The sequence below is a fragment of the Chrysemys picta genome, chromosome 1 (genome assembly GCF_011386835.1).
Source record: "Chrysemys picta bellii isolate R12L10 chromosome 1, ASM1138683v2, whole genome shotgun sequence".
Taxonomy (NCBI): Eukaryota; Metazoa; Chordata; order Testudines; family Emydidae; genus Chrysemys; species Chrysemys picta.
The window spans coordinates 162155138-162173547 of NC_088791.1; the positions used below are offsets into that span (position 1 = coordinate 162155138).

The window sequence follows — 18410 nt, forward strand, 5'->3', positions numbered from 1 at the left end:
GAGCCTATTCTCCTGACAAGAGTGGCTTGAACAAGTTCTGCCCAAGTCACAACTTTTATTTTTATTGTTCGTATGGTAGTAGCATAGGTCCTGTTTTAGAGATGGGAAAACTGATGTTAGGTAAGTCACTTACAGTGTGTGCCTCAGTGAGTCAGTGGCACACCTAGGAACACAAACCAGGGGTCCCAACTCCTACTTCTCATCTCTATTAGACCATGCTGCCTCCTAAATAAAACACTATTTGCATGTTGCTAGACATTTCTATATAGGAAATACACACTACACCTAGGACTTACAACTATTATAATTAATCTTGGTCATCACACTTGATCACAGAAATGTAGGGCTGGAAGGTCCTCACAAAGTCATCAAATCCAGCCCCTGCACTGAGGCAGGACCAAGTTCACAGGTGTGCCTTTAATATTATCTCCTTGAGAAACTGCCAGCTCTCCTGAACTCCTTTTTTCCTTAGATTTTCTTCCCATGGGATCTTGCCTACTAGTTATCTAAGTCTTTTGAAGTCCTTTGTCCTTAATCTGCTGCTCTCTAGAATCATGAAATCTATCACTTCATGACCACTTTGACCCAAATTCCCTTCCACCTTCAGATTCAATACCAATTTTTCCTTGTTGGTCAGAATCAAGTCTAAAATGGCTGTCCCCCAGTTACTTCCTCCACATTCTGAAACAAAAGCTGTCTCCAATGTATTCTTATGGGAAATTTAGTGGTTTTTTTCCTATTACTTTTCCAACAGATGCTTGATTGTTATCTATTGCCACAAACAATGATGAATTGTTATCTATAACAATTTCCTGTGCTAACATCCCCATCTGGAAGTGAGTTATGAGCTATTGGTATTCAAACCTTTGCTGATGTTTCTTTTGACTACAAGGAAATTATTTGGCTTTCACTTCAGGAGTTCAGCCAGACACTTTTCTTATATCAACAGCTATATTTTAACGTATGCCTGTAATTAGTCCCTGCTGCATCACAACTTCTGCTTTATTTGCAGGTTCTCCCCTTTATCCATTTCATGTGTCGTAAGGTAAGTCAGTGCTAATTTTTTTTTGTCACACTCATATTTTAAAGGGGCTTTACAGGACCACAGCACGGCCACAAATTGATTTAGTAACTTGATACTACCTGTGGCCTAGCTCCCTCTTATGCTTTACTGCATGGTTCTAAGATGGTTACTTTGTGCTGCTTTCAGGAAGTGATTTCCCCTTACTTTATCTTTGCAATTTTGCTCTATGTGCATCTTGCTATCACCAGACTCCCAGAGTTATTGTTAAAATTAATATCAAACAACTATGCTAGTTTCATCTAGCTTGTTGATATTCTTTTTCGTCATGGACAGAACACCTTGAGTTGATAAAGGCTGCTTTCTGTGCTATTCTGAATAAATTATGCTCCTAAGATTAACTGTAGGTATGTGCTAATTGCACGGACATAGTAGGTTTACTGTTTTATGGACTGATTTTCACTTCATTAGTAACACTACCTTTTCAAGTTTCATGACAAAGCAGCATTTTAGAGCAGATGATCCACAAGTAATTAAGGCAAGTAGCATTTCAAGTCAGGGGTTTAGAAAGCTCAAAGCCAATCAACTGAGAGTATTACTGGCTTTAAGTTATTTACCATGCTGCATCCTTCTGCCACGTAAAAATTCGTTCTGGTTTTCATCAGGCAGTGTGGACAGTAAAATGTTTTGTTAAGACATTGTTTTAAAATCTGATTAGACAAAATTATGCCGGATCCCCAGTGCTGGCACAATGGTGCTAGCAGCCATTTCTAAAAAATGGGTTTCTAATAGGAAAAATAGAGGTATAAATGCACTCAGATTTCACTATGGATATTGACTACAGCTTATTTTACAAAGTGCTTATGGGTTAAAAAGAAAGGTAAAAGGCTTTTTACACAGATGATTTCTGGGTCACTTTCTTCTTTTTTAATTTTGGCAACTTCAGATTTCTCCAGAAGCATGTGTTGGCTCTCAGAAAGAGGCACCTGCAACAAGGTATGAGAATTGGAAACAACAAGTTTAGCTAGTTTTAGCATGCCAACAGCACAGATGTTGAAGCACACCACATCACCCAGGATGGAGAGTAAAATAATGCTCCAGGATGTTACACCTATTCAAACAGTGTGGCAACCTGCACATTTCAGAAATCTTAGCATTGTTTAATAACTGGGCATTGCTGCTCTTGCCTTCTGCTTTTTAGGTAAAAATGCCCAGAACATGCATTTTTTTTTTTATTACTACATTTCCATGAGATGCGCCAAAAAGCTGAAATAACCACAGTTCAAATCTGATTCTGTTTCTAGGGGCAAATTTTCAAGAGGGCAGTGTTCATTTTTCAGATGCCATTTCCACTTGTAAAATTTGTACTTGCGACTGAATTGTGTGTGCAAATCTGAATACTTGCACCCTTCACTACTCAACTGCAAGTGGAAATACAGATTTGCACCTGCAGTTCATTGTGTGCTATTTGCACCTGTCAAAAAGTATGCCAGGCATCAGTCTTCTGAATATTTGCCCCTGAATTTAATCCTGGCATTTAAATGAGGTCAATGTACAATGTTCAAATCAGCATACACTAGCCATCTGTCTTTTCACACTCCGTTTATGACAAGGAGTCATTTAGCACCAAGAATGACCATATCATATTAAACCAATAGTCCATCTAATAGTGTATGCCATCCTCAACAGTCATTTCTGCCAGAGGAAGGAAAACAATGCTGGGCCCTACTGGTCAAATGAGCAATACTACCCCATTGGGTGTGTTTGGAATAGAGGGAGAGGACATGGGGAAAGTGACTTTTTCATGACCTTTGCAAGTGTTCACTTTATGCCCTGAAGCATGCAGACTGATAGCACCAGTGCATTTTTATTCTAGCCAGTTTAACTGCTGATGTTATTAGTCTGTCTTACTGCTTTTAGATGTTTTATTTTTTCCAGCTACTACAAAGAAATACCTGGCAAGCTGAACTGTACCAGGTGTTACCACTATACTATTTTCAAAGCTGCATAAACCTTTCCATTCTAATCCCTTGTTTTCAGTCATTTAATTGTCTCAGGTTTCAGAGTGGTAGCCGTGTTAGTCTGTATCAGTAAAAACAACAAGGAGTCCTTGTGGCACCTTAGAGACTAACAAATTTATTTGGGCATAAGCTTTCATGGGATACAACCCACTTCATCAGATGCATGGAGTGGAAAATACAGTAAACAGGTATAAATATACAGCACATGAAAAGATGGGAGTACCAAGTGTGGGGGGGTCAGTGCTAACAAGGCCAATTCAATTAGGGTGGATGTGGCCCATTCCCATCAGTTAACAAGAAGGGGTGAATATCAACAGAGGAAAATGACTTTTTGTAGTGCTAACGAGGCCAATTCAATCAAAGTGGATGTGGCCCATTCCAGAAGTTGACAAGAAGGGGTGAATATCAACAGAGGGAAAATTATTTTCTGTAGTGACCCAGCCACTCCCAGTCTTTATTCAGGCCTAATTTGATGGTGTCAAGTTTGCAAATTAATTCCAGTTCTGCAGTTTCTCGCGGAAGTCTGTTTTTGAAGTTTTGCTGGGAATGGGCCACATCCACTTTGATTCAAGGCCCCACTGATCATGGAAAGCCAGTTAGGAAGGGCTGCAATTCTCAAAACAACTGCAAAGATTTTAATGAAAGTTCATGAATTTTTTTTTAATAGTATTTGCCCTTTCTTAAATTTTTATTATTGGAAATGCACCTTCTAAGTTGATAAATACCCAGTATAAATCAAACTAATAAGCAAGCTACTTTAGGAAGGATATCAAAAACAAAGAAATAAAGTGGTACTACACCAGTGAAACTCGGTGATCCTTCTCCAGTAGGGAAACAGGAGGTATTTGTCCTTCACGAGGTCTTGCTTTCTTCTGGGAAATAACCCTGTGCTCTGAAATATCCCATCTTTTAGGGCCTCTTTTTTGCACGTGTTGTTTTCTGCCACAGTTATCCAAACATGAAGATGACGGAGCTGGCTCTCTATGGAAAGCATTTCTTTGACTCACTGTTTTCTGAACACTTTCATTTTTCTTAAAGAAAGGAAACTGTCAGTTATGTCAAAGTAACCACTTCTCTTTTGGTTGGGTCATTTAACAAGAAAGATTACAAACTATTTTACTTCATAACTCTTGAATTACACGAAGTTTGACCTTACTAAAAGGGTGATCCAGAACAGGGCCGGCTCCAGGCACCAGCCCACCAAGCATGTGCTTAGGGCAGTGCTTGGAGGGGGGCGGCGCGGCGGGGGAGAGCGGGGCCGCGACTGGGCTCGCCGCCCTCCCCGCAACGCTTCGGCCGCCGGGAAGAGCGGAGCCGCAGCGGGCTCGCCGCCCTCCCCGCAGCGCTCTGGCCGCCGGGGGCTCTCCGCCCTCCCCCCAGCACTCTGGCCGCCGGGGAGAGTGGAGAGCCCCGGCCAGGCTCTCCACCCTGCTCCCGGCGCTCTGGCCGCTGGGGAGAGTGGAGAGCCCCGCCCGGGCTCTCCGCCCTCCTCCCGGTGCTCTGGCCGCTGGGGCCTCTCCGCCCTCCTCCCAGCGCTCTGGCCGCCGGGGACAGCGGAGCCGCGGTGGGCTCGGCGCCCTCCGCCCGGCGCTCCGGCTGGTCGGGGATTGTGGGCCCGCGGCCGGGCTCGGCGCCCTCCCCTGCCGAGCTGGGGAGGTGAGAGGGGGGGCAGCGGGTGGCTTTTCTGCCTAGGGCGGCAAAAAAGCCAGATCCGGCCGGATCCAGAAACCACAGAGGCCAATGGAAAAATTCCCATTAATTTCCAATGGCTTTGGATCAGACTCTTAATGTGTTAGCAGACTTCCTCTGCAAGATGAAACACCACTTCATTCAAAGGACAAAATTCTGACATGTACAGGTCTGAGGTAAATTAGTGTGTCTTTAATTCCTTTCCTGCCTCTACTAGTTCACAATGGAAAATAGTTATCTGAAGAGTTTAGTTACTCACATTTATTAATAGAGTTCCGCTGCTGTCTCCACACTGAGTAACCGTGTGTGATTTGATTAAAAGAGATTTCTATACAAATAAATGTAAACACATGCAATTCAGGAGTTTACAGTAATTTATGCCTGTCACAAAATCAGTAAAGACTCACTAATGGATTGTTCTTACCATCTTATATGTTCACTGTGAACTATTGAGTTTAATATCTTTAATACTCCCATTACGGTAGTGGCAGGAGGCATTCACCACAGAAATAAGTTATAAATAACCTCTTTAAATACTTCTTCCCCTCCCATCCTTATGAAAGTCAACTCACCTTCTGGTATCTGCTCTATGCAGAATGAGGCTTTCTGGGGCATCTCTAGCTAAGGAGTTTTATAGAGAACTGACTCTGCTATCTGTTATGTTTCAAGAAGGTGGCAGAGGTTTTTGAAGACGTGTGTTTATTTAGGAAAAAAGGGGGGGGATTAAACATGGTTAGCCCCCAATTCTGTTCCCCAACACCAAGTCACCACAGCACACTCTGAAGTAAAACAAGCTTTTATAAAGGCCTGGTTTATTGGTTAGAAATTCCCACCAAAGAACCTAGTAGTCAGAATTCTAACTCAAAGGCCACCCAGCATCTCTGTGCTAGCTAGCCGAATAGGCAAAAAAGTGAATAAAACTTCTATTTTCAGGGACTACCCAAGTAGACTCCTTAAGTTTCTGGAGAGCAGTTCCCTAAGCAACTCCTGTTCTTGACAGGCTGATCAGGAATCCTGTAAATTTCCTCTCTAATCAGATACAAGAGAATACCAAGAAACAGGCTCAAAACTCTACATACTCCCCAGTAAGCCTGACCTTCCTTCAGTGGCCAGGTGCCTCAGTAATGGTACTCTGGGGGAAATTCTATAAGCAGCATCGTGGATTCAGATAAATAAAAAAAATGAGGAGCGAGGCAGCTGGGAATTGTGCAATAAGCCTATTTGCTGCTTGTTGTTATTTTTAGGGCAGTCAATTAATAACTGTGATTAACTCAAAAAAGTTAATTGCGCTTAATCGCAGTTTTAATCGCACTGTTAAACAATAGAATACCAATTGAAATTTACTAAATATTTCTGATTTTTCTACATTGTCATGTATATTGTATTCTGTGTTATAATTGAAATCAAAGTGTATATTATTTTGGATTACAAATATTTGCACTGTAAAAATGATAAACAAAAGAAATCGTATTTTTCAGTTCACCTCATACAAGTACTGTAGTGCAATCTCTTTGTTGTGAAAGTGCAATTTACAAACAGATTTTTTTTGTTACATAACTGCACTCAAAAACAAAACAATGTAAGGTATTTATGTGCCAGATATGCTAAACATTCGTATACCCCTTCGGCCACTATTCCAGAGGACATGCTTCCATGCTGATGATGCCCGTTAAAAAAATTATGTGTCAATTTAATTTGTGATTGAACTCCTTGGGGGAAGAATTGTATGTCCCCTGCTCTGTTTTACCTGCATTCTGACATATATTTTATGTTATAGCAGTCTCGGATGATGACCCAGCACATGTTGTTCATTTTAAGAACACTTTCACTGCAGATTTGACAAAAGGCATAAAAAGGTACCAATGTGAGATTTCTAAAGAGAGCTACAGCACTCGACCCAAGGTTTAAGAATCTGAAGTGCCTTCCAAAATCTGAGAGGGATGAGGTGTGGAGCATGCTTTCAGAAGTCTCAAAAGAGCAACACTCCGATGCAGAAACTACAGAACCTGAACCACCAAAAAAACAAAACAAAACAAAACAAAAAAACCAACAACCTTCTGCTGGTGGCATCTGACTCAGATAATGAAAATGAACATGCATTGGTCCACACTGCTTTGGATCGTTATCGAGCAAAACCTGTGATCATCATGGACGCATGTCCCCTGGAATGGTAGTTGAAGCATGAAGGGACATATGAATCTTTAGCACATCTGGCATGTAAATATCTTGCAACGCCGGCTATTACAGTGTCATGTGAATGCCTGTTCTCACTTTCAGATGCCATTGTAAACAAGAAGCAGACAGCATTATCTCCTGCAAATGTAAACAAACTTGTTTGTCTAAGAGATTGGCTGAACAAGAAGTAGGACAGAATGGACTTGCAGGCTCTAAAATTTTACACTGTTTTATTTTTGAAAGCAGTTTTTTTGTACATACACCTCTACCCCGACATAACACGACCCGATATAACACAAATTTGGATATAATGCAGTAAAGCAGCGCTCTGGGGCGGCAGGGCTGCATGCTCCAGTGGATCAAAGCAAGTTCAATATAACGCAATTTCATCTATTACGCGGTAAGATTTTTTTGGCTCACGAAGACAGCGTTATATCAGGGTAGAAGTGTAATTCTACATTTGTAAGTTCAACTTTCATGCTATAGAGATTTCACTACAGTACTTTGTATTAGGTGAATTGAAAAATACTATTTCTTTTGTTTTTTTACAGTGCAAATACTTGTAATAAAAAATAAATATAAAGTGAGCACAGTACACTTTGTATTCTGTGTTATAACTGAAATCAATATATTTGAAAATGTAGAAAACATCCAAAAACATTTAAATAAATGGTATTCTATTATTGTTTAACAGTGCGATTCATCACGATTAATTTTTTTAAGCACCTGACAGCCTTAGTTATTTTGTTTAAGTTACCAGCAGGTAGCTAGTTAAGAATGTAGAGGTTTATACTGTCATCCTCAAATTAGAGCTAGTAGATACCATTTAGATGAAAGGGGCATTTCACACCTCTCAGGGCTATTGTTTCAGATTGACTGCACACTTAGAGCACTACGGATTTCCACTTGGTTAATATTTACGTTTTTGTGTACCCCCATTGAACAAAAATATATTTAAATGTAAGCTTAGATTATAGAGCACAGTTTGGCAGCCGGAGTGAATTTGGCAGCCACAGTTTGGCAGTCAATTTAGTTTGTGCCTCTTTGAGAGCTAGTAGACAGTTAAGTACATATATACACACTGTACAATATGCTATGCTACCTTGAGAAATTTAGTAAAGCAGTGGTGACAAATATTTCAACCCCATGCAATATCTTTGGGGAATCACTGTTTGAAATTTATGAATGGTTTCATGTATGACAGTTCTACTCCCTGGGGGAGGGTTACCACAGCTCCTTCAGGAACAGAGAGAGAGACAGAGAGAGAGAGAGAGAGACAGAGAGAAAGTGTGTGTTTGTGTGTGTGAGTGTGTGTGTACACACTCATCCTGGGACTGACGACAACTCCAGAGAAGTTCTACTCCCTGGGGCGTCTTGCATATACTCATTCAAACTGGATTTTCCAAAGACTAAAAGACAAAGAAAGGGCTTTGAGTACAAAAGGCTGAGTCTAACCTGACTCAGGGCCTTCTTTTTGACTCAGCAGATGGACAGGACCTTTGGTTCTAAGGGTACTCCCATTCTTGCTGAATGGTTGGAAGGGACATTGCCTACCAGATACCCTATGTGAAGATAAGTGATTTTTGGTATGCTAACTAAATATGTAGGAACTTTCTTAAATTTTGTGTGTGTGTGGTGTTTCTTGCTCTTATAATAAATGAGTTTTATTGGAAGAGCTGTGTGGTCAAAGGTAAAAACATTGTGCTTGGAGAGAAGGCAACACACAGATGCTGGCCTTTAGGCAGACTTCCTTGCTGGGGACATCACAATGCATGGCAGCGGGCTGTACAGTCCTTAAAATCCCTTGTCAGCCGGAAGGGAGATGTGGGTCTCCACCCAAGAGAAGTGCTGGCTGGGAGCCAGAAATCTTATGCCCTCAAGTGATCACAGAGGGGAAATACAGGTGCAATTACTCTGAAACTGTGACAGCAATATTGCCCAAAGAGTACATGTTGGCATACAAATGGTTCACCAGCACACACTTCTATTATAAGTGTAACATAACAGCAATCTGAATAGACAAATCCTACCTCTCCTTTCATATGGGGTAGCTATACATCTAGTTTAATATTTGGTATTTAAGTATCTAGGGCCACATTTCTGTCCGCAGTAGTTAGCTCAGCTTATACCTTCTTACATAAACTTATCACCTGGAGAAGTGTGGCCCCAAATTCAAGTGTATTTAGTCAAGCAACAACAATTTTAAAAATGATTCAAAGTTGATTTCCAATGCTAAACAAATTTAGTGTCACATAAGACAACACTACAGCGTGCAAAGAGTAGCTATTCAGTAGTTAAAATGTTCTGTTTCCTTCAGTACAAAAGTTACCATGACACTCTGGAAACATTAAAAGTTTAGCAAGTCCTCTTGTCCACCTTCCTGAAACCTAACTGTAAGACTAAACACTATTTTGTTTGGAAAGGTCCTTATGTGCAGCACATGCCCAATGAATGCCGGCTCCTCTCTGCCTGCTTAGAGTCCCCAAAGATGCTACTCCCACTGTAACAGCTGTGACAGACCCAGACCAGTGGGGTACAGGAGTCTGGTAGAGGGCAAATATACTGGTCACTGGATGAGTAGTTTTCTGTTCCCTGAGTGACCAGAGCAGGGGCTGCACTAGAGTAATCAGGAACCTGTTAGAACCAATTAAGACAGGCAGGATAATTAGGACACCTGGAGCCAATTAAGAGACTGCTAGAATCAATTAGGACAGGCTAGCTTATCAGGGCACCTGAGTTCACTTTAGTTTGTGGCATGCATGCGAGGAACTGGGAGCAAGAGGCATTAGGAGCTGAGAGTGAGAAGGCATATTGCTGGAAGACTGAGGAGTACAAGCATTATCAAACACCAGGAGGAAGGTCCCGTGGTGAGGATAAAGAAGGTGTTGGGAGGAGGCCATGGGGAAGTAGCCCAGGGAGTTGTAGCTGTCACGCAGCTGTACCAGGACCCACTCTAGACAGCTGCAGTTCACAAGGCCCTGGGCTGGAACCCGGAGTAGAGGGCGGACCCAGGTTCCCCCCAAACCTCCCAACTCCTGATCAGACACAAGAGGAATTGACCTGGACTGTGGCTTCTACCAGAGGGGAAGGTCTCTGGGCTGTTTCCCGACCCACATGGTGAATCTGTGAGGCGAGCAAATCTGCCAATAAGCGCAGGACCCCCCAAGGTAGAGGAGGAACTTTGTCACACAGCTCAGAGAAAGGAAAAAAAATGGGACTCAATATTTATGCTGAATCTTATCAGCACTTATAATTTTTTCAAGAAAAATGATAGTATTAAGTTGTCACAATAAAACATATACACCTTTTTGTAAAGTGTGCAGGATGCATGCACAGCTGGAGTGATAGCCAATATGCACTCAGGTAGGGAAGACAATGTTTTACTGACCTGCTGGAGTTCTTTGAAGGTATTACCACCAAGATAAAGGCAAATTCAGTGGATGTAGTTACACTTAGATTTTCAAAAGGCATTTGACAAGGGAGAGCAATCAAAGATAAGGACAGAAAAACAGGAGGTACAATACAGTGCTGCATCAAAAACACTGTCTGAAGAAGAGAAGAACACACATAGCTGGAAGCTTTTCAATTTGGCAAGAGATGAGTCAAGCTCCCCCTTACTCTCCAGCCTCTGCAGGGTCAGTTCTAGGAACTGGTGAAAGTCTGTCCACATACAAGAGACCAGTAATTTACCAAAAGAGCACTGACATTTAGCATCTTACTGTAATTAGTGTTACCACTGTGACGTTACTGACATAACCTGTGACTGTATAGATCATTGTTGCAACCAAGGTCCTGTAGTGGCACCAAATCTTGTATAAAGGGGGTCAAATAAGGTGTTTAAGACCAGGTTATGGTTTGCTGGTTATGATTATTCTATCTGGGTGCATGTATCATTTTTGTATTTAAAGTTATGAATATTGGCTCTATACTGTCTGTATTTCAAACTTATGCTATGCTTCTGGGTGACACCCCAGACAATTTGGCATTAGCACTACCTAGCCTGCTTGATGGCCCATTAAGGACCATCAGCTATACAACTGAGCCATTGAAAGAAGGCAGATACACCTTGTGACTCAGCAAGGTAGCGGGGCAGGGACATGCCTACGGACAGAACTCTAAGGTTTTTTCTTGCCATGTGCTGGATGAATGTCTTGAGAACAAAGAAAGAAAGCCACATGACAAGAGACTATAAAAAACTGCTGCAGCTCTTCCATCATGTCTTCAATCCTGCTTCATATCTCTGGAGGGACTTTGTTACAAACTGAAGCTTTGAACAAAGGACTGAATGACCCATCCCAGCTGTGGATGTACTCCAGAGACTTGATTTGAACCTGCAGTTTATTCCATCACTGCTACAAGCCTGAACCAAGAACTTTGCCATTACTGTATGTAATTGATTCCATTTAACCAATTCTTGCTCTCATCTATATCTTTTTCCTTATTCGAACAAACCTTTAGATTTTAGATTCTAAAAGACTGGCAACAGTGTGATTTGTGGGTAAGTTCTGATTTGTATATTAATCTGGGTCTGGGGCTTGGTCCTTTGGGATCGGGAGAACCTTTTCTCTTTTACTGGTGTATTGGTTTTCATAACCATTTGTCCCCATAATGAGTGGCACTGGTGGGGATACTGGGAAACTGGAGGGTGTAAGGGAATTGCTTGTGTGACCTGTGGTTAGCCAGTGGGGTAAAACCGAAGTCTTCTCTGTTTGGCTGGTTTGGTTTGTCTTAACAGTAAAGGAACCCCAGCCTTGGGCTGAAACTGCCTTGCTTTAAGCAATTTGTCCTGAATTGGCACTCTCAGTTGGATCCCACCAGAACCAGCATTGTTACAACCATACTATAGCGAATACTTGTATTACTGCAATAACACTAGTTAGAAGTCCAATGCTAAACCTCAGCATTTCCATGGGAGCCTGTGCATACCAGCAACGAATTGGATAATTGTCCTGGAAACAAGTTCTCTAGGTTTCCAGAAGATACTAAAAATAATAGCAAATTGTAACTAATCAAAGCTAATTATTGTGGAAAAATTATTGAAATCTTAGCATACAGCAGCGATTTCAGAGGCACACCAGGTGTTAAATGGTGTTCTTTCCCTGTGCTACTACAAAGTAAGAGACAATGTTGCCTATATATGAGATATTTTGACTTCATCTTTGATCATTATAGGTAATCTTACATAGAAACTTTCTTGAAGAAGGCACGGAATAATTCAGTTTATCCGTATAAGACATCAGGAAAAAAGGAGATTGAGCTGAGCTAACTACAAGTGTGCGAAGTTATCAAAAGCAACAGTGGAAGATTTTTGAAATCTAATCGTGGAGTATGTCCCCACTGTATGGAACCGTTTCAGCAGAATTAGGCAAACTTATGAATAAGTAACTAGGGAGAAAAACTACAGCTATGATAATAAATGAATTTCAGAGGCATTTAGGATTTATTTCTAGAGTATAGGACTAAGATATAAGACTCAGTGCTGAAAAATATGGTGAGCAAGCTGTGAAATGATTTGTTTGACAGAATGGCCTTTTCTGTTCCTAGACTATTGTTATGGCCCTCTTCCACAGTTTTACAACTTTCTTCTTGGAGCACAAGCACTCTTCAGTCTGAAGAAATTCTGTGCTGTTAGTTTCCTGAATCGGGTTATTTTTTGGAAAAGTTATTGCTAACATCAAGAGTTTGCTTTCTGCCTTCAGAAATGCCTAGCTCAAAAGAGTTGTTCCCTTGAAGCCAGGCATTGGTGTTTGGCTGTATTCCCAAACGAAGGATTTGTCTGCATGCTGATTGTGACCAGCTCTGTTCAACGACTGATGTATGTAGTGTAAAACAAACTAGTCACACTACGAAAATATTTTGACCTTACTCCACTGATTTCACCTCCTACAGGAAACAAACCAGTCTCCAATATCTACTACCACCCTAAAAAGGACAACAATGTTTATATACACTCCAATTTGAGAGGATTATTTTTTATCTGGAAATCAAGCTATTTATCCTTTTAGTACCTAGTAAATATTAAGTCTACCAAAAGGTACCAGTATTTCTGGAATTTATGGACCGTGCATATTTAACTCCCAGACAGAATTTGGTAATGAAGATTGCAGCAGCAGTTTCTAGAATCCTAATTTCTATTAGAAAATAAATGATAGAGCAAAACAAATTATGCAATTCTCACCTCTGAAGATAGTATCAATTACATATCGCTTTGCTTACCGACTAGTAGAACTTAATTTCACTTCACATGATGTATTTCAGAAAAAACAAAGATCAACTCACAATTTGATAGTTACTAAACCAAAGTTAATGAAATGGTTTTCACTTGATTAATAATTCCAACTCTATCACTGAAAAATACTGCCATGGAACATGTTCTACCTGAATCAGAGTTTTTACACATTCTGCTTTTCTCCCCATTCTTTCAAAAAACAAAACCAAACAAACCAAGAATGTTTAATTTTTAGATTCACATTGAGTTAGTGGGAACTTTCCCTAAGACAAATGCCAGACAGCTCAGAGGAAAAGAGCGTAAGCTAAAGGTAACAGCTCACCTGGGACTGCAAGTTTTCTAGCTTCCTTTGATGTCGCTGGATTGAATCTAAGAGGAGTTTTTCTTTTTCATTCGGTGACAGTGATAGTCTGTTCAAAGTGCCCAAAGGGATGGAGGGTAAACGTTCTGGTCTATTACACCTACAATATGGTTTCAATCGATATAAGAGAAAAATGAGTGAAAAGGAATACATGCTCTGTTATCTTGTATTGTCTGGCAAGGAATTATCTTCAGTGGTTCGAAGTATAGTACTGCCCTCCAAAGTGACTAAAAGAGGCATCATCTAATACAATAGAACTGTTCTCTGAATATACTCCACATCACTTCTGTTAATTTCAGTGACAAAAATTAGCTTTACTACTTTTAACTCTTGTTAGTTCTGGGGTGCAAACACCGATTAAAGGAAGAGAGCTGGTTTCTATTCCTTCTTGTGCACCAGAATTACTTACCATGACCCAGTCAGATATGCCTGTGCAATATGCTAATTGCACAGTGGCCACCAAGGCCTGCTCTACACCAGTGGTTCTCAACTGGGGGTCTGGCGCCTCCTGAGGGGCTGTGAGCAGGTTTCGGGGGGGCCGCCAAGCAGGGCCAGTTTTAGACTGGCTGGGACCCACGGCAGAAAGCTGAAGCTTTGCTGTGTGGGACTGAAGCCCCAGGGCTCTAAGCCCTGCCACCTGGGGCTGAAATTGAAGCCTGAGCAGCTTAGCTTTTCGAAGACCCCTATGGCGTGGGGCCCCGAGAAATTGCCCTGCTTTTTTGCTGGCCCTGGCTTTTATATGCAGAAAAACACTGTTGTGGCACTGGTGGGCCATGGAGTTTTTATAGCACGTTGGGGGTGGACTCAGAAATAAAAAGGTTGAGAACCCCTGCTCTACACTACAGTTAGGTTGACATAAGCTGCCTTGCATCAACCCAGCTGTAGATGTGTCTTCACTTAAATTTGTCTCCCACCGAAGTAAGTGCCTCATGTAATTAGATTGATGCAGTGTCTGTAATTAGATTGACTGCATTGCTTACATTGACTGTCACTGGCTTTCAGGGGCTGTCCCACAGTGCCCCACACTGATGATACAATCAATACAAGCGTTCCTGGTGAGGACGCGCATCGCTGACCCAAGGAGCCAAGTATGCGTGCGCACACAAGCGATTTAATAACTGCAGTGGCTGTATACCAATCTAAATTAGGTCGATAGAATTCTGTGGTGTAGACATGGCCTGAGGGCCCAGTTTTGCCCACGGAACCTTGATCGTGTGATAAAGATGGAACCAAGCTTGACTGTCAGAGCCTCGTTTAGGATTATAGGACTGGCAGTCAGAAAAAATACTTACCTGTAGTTTCACTGTGTTTAGTACAGACATCAGATGCCATTTTTTACAGTCACCTTTCGTAATAAAGCTGTGCATGGAATCTCTCTCTCTTCTCACACACACACACACACACACACACACACACACACACACACACACACACCTCTCTCTGCCTGAATAGTTAATACAGGATCAGCTTTCCTGCTGGGACCACATTGCTGCCTGACTCGCATTACCCTGAGCATGCTTTCTCCGCAATGGAGCTTTGGACACTAAAATCATGGTGTGTGCCAGACAGACTCAGATTTAGATTAGATGTGAGTGACCCCAAAATGTCCCTTCTCCCAATGACTGAATTCATTATTAAAGGAGGGATAGGGATTACCATTGGAGTGTGCCATTAGTGGAAAGTGTCCGAAGTAGCAGAGCTGATACACATACTATCTGCCACTTACTGCAGTTAACAAGGTTAGATACACCCCCATTATTCTGCCTTTGTTCTCTAATATAACGATCACAATAGTAAAGTTTCACATGGTATTTGCTTTTGCAAATATTTCTATACCATCTATACTTTACTGTTTGCATTTGTTTATTACTCTGGCTTCAAGGGAGATGGCTAATAAATGGTAATTCATTATTAATATGCTAATCAGTTATATAGTATTGCTAATCAAAAGCTTACTTGTTTTCCTGAGGACCAGGGATCATTTCACAAGTCCAGATTCCACGGTGGTCTTTGTTTTCGATATCAGTGGACGATGACAGAACCCTCCATTTAAGGCAGATATCTAATTAAGTAGTTAGAAGAAAATTACTACATCATAGCACATATCAAAACAAACAAACCTCACCCCCCCATTTATTGTGCTAATGGGATTCAACATGCAGCTTTGACTGTCTCATTTTCCCTCTGTCTACTAACTAACTAATTTTGGCATATTAAAAGAAATTCCAGCAAATGGCTGCCATTGAAAAAAAAAAAGGCAACATACAATATAAATGTTACCTTTCCCTATTCCCCCAAAGCTCAGCTGTCCCAAGTTCCAGGACAGGCAGTGTTCAGTCCTGAACGAGTGACAGGTTTTGAACGTCATGACCCATCAAGGATAGAAATGGCTGATTCTACCATCCCAAACCTCTGTTAGAAAGTCAGGAACCAAGCTCACATTCTATGGCATAAGGCTTCCAATCCCACTAAAACAGAAGATACAGGGCCTTGAAATAGCTTTTCATAGATCATATCAGATTCGCATAACTTTTAGAGGTTTCTACGGTGTGTTAGTTACAATTTCTCTCCCTCTGAGGGCAATCCAGTTAGTTGGACTCATGTTAGCAAAGGAATCACCATGTATAATTTCACATTTTACATACAGTTTGGCAGATACTCTGCTTACTACTGTAACTTTAGATAATTAGTGTATGCTGTCCAACACTGTCACTTATTTTGGTGTTATTTCTACCCCGGGAACACTTGTTATTGAACACTTTCCAAAAGGTAGCTGATCATACTGCAGGAGGCATTCGGAAAATATGAAGTGCTGCAATACCTGTTGGGGAAGAACTAATCCAATTTGGGTTTAATGCCTTATTATTAGGATTAAGTATTAAGAGAAGGCAAGGAGTATAGTTTCTGAATAGTGGTAGTTATTGTGCCAACTATATTAGAGCAACTAAAGTTTCACTGATTTCTAGACCAGGATCAGCATTTTGAAATATTTATGGATCAGTTAACCAGTACAAATGCTTTCAAGATGTCAAACTATATCTAACCATGACAAGTCATGAAATATTATATGTTAAATAGGTTACTGCTGTCTTGCTTGCCCCATCCCTCCCTTACCTTGCCTCTCTCTTCAATTTGACATGAATTTAGCGAGTAGATCTGACAAATTTGCAAAATGCTTTGTGCGTCTAAGAAATAAACTCCAGACTGCTTTGAAATGCAGTGGGTTTCTCCCAAATGGTGGATTACAACTGTATTGAAATGGGATGGGGAGACAAGACTGATGTGATTTCCAACAAGCAGCACGCGCTGACATGGCTGAAAATGAATACCACATATAGCACTGTAAAGCTGAACATTCCAGCTGTCTAGTGATCAATGACAAGTATTAGTGAGTCCTGATGATTCAAGGTATATCACAAGTTCCTCCGTGTAGTGGGGGAGATATTTTGGCACTGAGCCAGGACTAAACAGCAAATCCTGGACTTCATACTGGTTCAAATTTTTGTTACACTAGAATAGCTTCAGAATCTTAAATGTACAGAGTACCCTAATGAGTAATTTAAAAACAATGTTTTCCATCCATGTTTTTTACTTGACAAAAGTTTTAACTGTTATTTCTGAAATAAAATTTAAATTTTTCTCATATGCTATAAATTCAAGAGCCAATTTAAATGTCATAGTCTGTGCTCACAGTGTTATGACTAGCAGTTTCTTTTCTGGGAGCAGACAACTTAATGTAGGGAACACTTTATTTCTGTGACACTGATGTGGGAGAATTTACTTACTGGGCTTTTTCATGAAAAAGCCTTTTATTAAACTTCTGACTCAGAACTGCAGGAACAGGAGCTCAAAGCTACTTAGTAGGATAACAAAGCACTGTAGTATTTAATTATACTGTGATCAATTGAAATGTGAGATCAATTTCATACTAGGATACCAGAGGCATAGCCAGCCATCTGTAAACTCAGATTTTGCCATAGGAAGTGGGAAGCTCAGACAATAATTCAAAAGTTAAAAAAGCAAGGTGTCTTTACAAAGCTATGTTGGTAAAAAGCAAAAACAAATTAACAGAAACTGAGAAAAACCCAAATCAAATAAAAACTGCCCAGTTTGAGGTTTGATCCTGTCCCGATACAGAGCAATAAAGAACCCAACCTGGCATGGCAGAGAGGCACATTGCTGGGAAAGAATGAAACAGCTTCACACAAAAATATGTTATGTAAGGACAATTTGTAAAAGGAGCTTGGCAAATTAATTTTAAACAATGGATAACTATCAATTAAAAGCCAAAGCTGTGCTCCAATTCTGCGGTCCTTCACCAATAACCCTTTCACTCTGGAGCATATTAAAACCGCAGTTTGTTGGCAGCCTTTAAATATGATGCGATGAAACATTCAGAAGTGGAACATGCACAGTTATAAAAAAATAGCTGTGGATGGATTTTTTTAAGGGGTAGATGGAAAATGAAACATAGGGGCTATAAGAAGATCTTCTGAAGGAAGAAGCACATGAAAACACAGCAGTATACAGTGTCAAATGCTGGGGAAAGCTGGGATTAAGGTGTTACAATTTAAAGGCCTTTCTTTTTTATTATCCTATTAAATCCTCTCCTTATTTCTCCTTTTATGTATCCAATTATATAAACTCACCACACTGAACCAGGGCAGGAATTTCCATTGCACGTCTTCTCTTATACTGAATTGCATCTGAGGGTTTCTCCAGCCATTTGTCACTTAGATATCCAAACGCATTCCAGAATGAAGTTACTCCTTTCTGACCTAAAGAAGAATATATATTTATACAGATACAACATTCAGTAGCAGAAGAATAAGTTTATATGTAAACTACAGATGTTAGTTAAAGAACGTGCTTTGCAAATGGGGGACCAGTAGCTTTTAAGAGAAGTTGCAAGCG

The 18410-nt window shown here is 40.8% G+C and overlaps 1 protein-coding gene across 14 annotated transcripts in view; it reads right to left on the reverse strand.

The window, feature by feature from the left end:
• MORC1 (MORC family CW-type zinc finger 1) overlaps positions 1 to 18410 on the reverse strand; it is a 98257-nt gene that overhangs the window by 30877 nt on the left and 48970 nt on the right. For 8 of the 14 annotated variants that reach the window (XM_008165540.4, XM_042853628.2, XM_042853632.2 and 5 more), the window contains 6 exons: positions 18146 to 18274; positions 15453 to 15558; positions 13458 to 13596; positions 4991 to 5059; positions 3843 to 4073; positions 1918 to 2007 (listed from right to left, as the gene is read on the reverse strand). In XM_008165540.4, the coding sequence (XP_008163762.2) occupies positions 1918 to 2007; positions 3843 to 4073; positions 4991 to 5059; positions 13458 to 13596; positions 15453 to 15558; positions 18146 to 18274 (764 nt within the window). The remainder of the gene's footprint in view (positions 1 to 1917; positions 2008 to 3842; positions 4074 to 4990; positions 5060 to 13457; positions 13597 to 15452; positions 15559 to 18145; positions 18275 to 18410) is intronic. The other 6 variants (XM_065574653.1, XM_008165656.4, XM_065574677.1 and 3 more) reach the window with 2 other exon arrangements.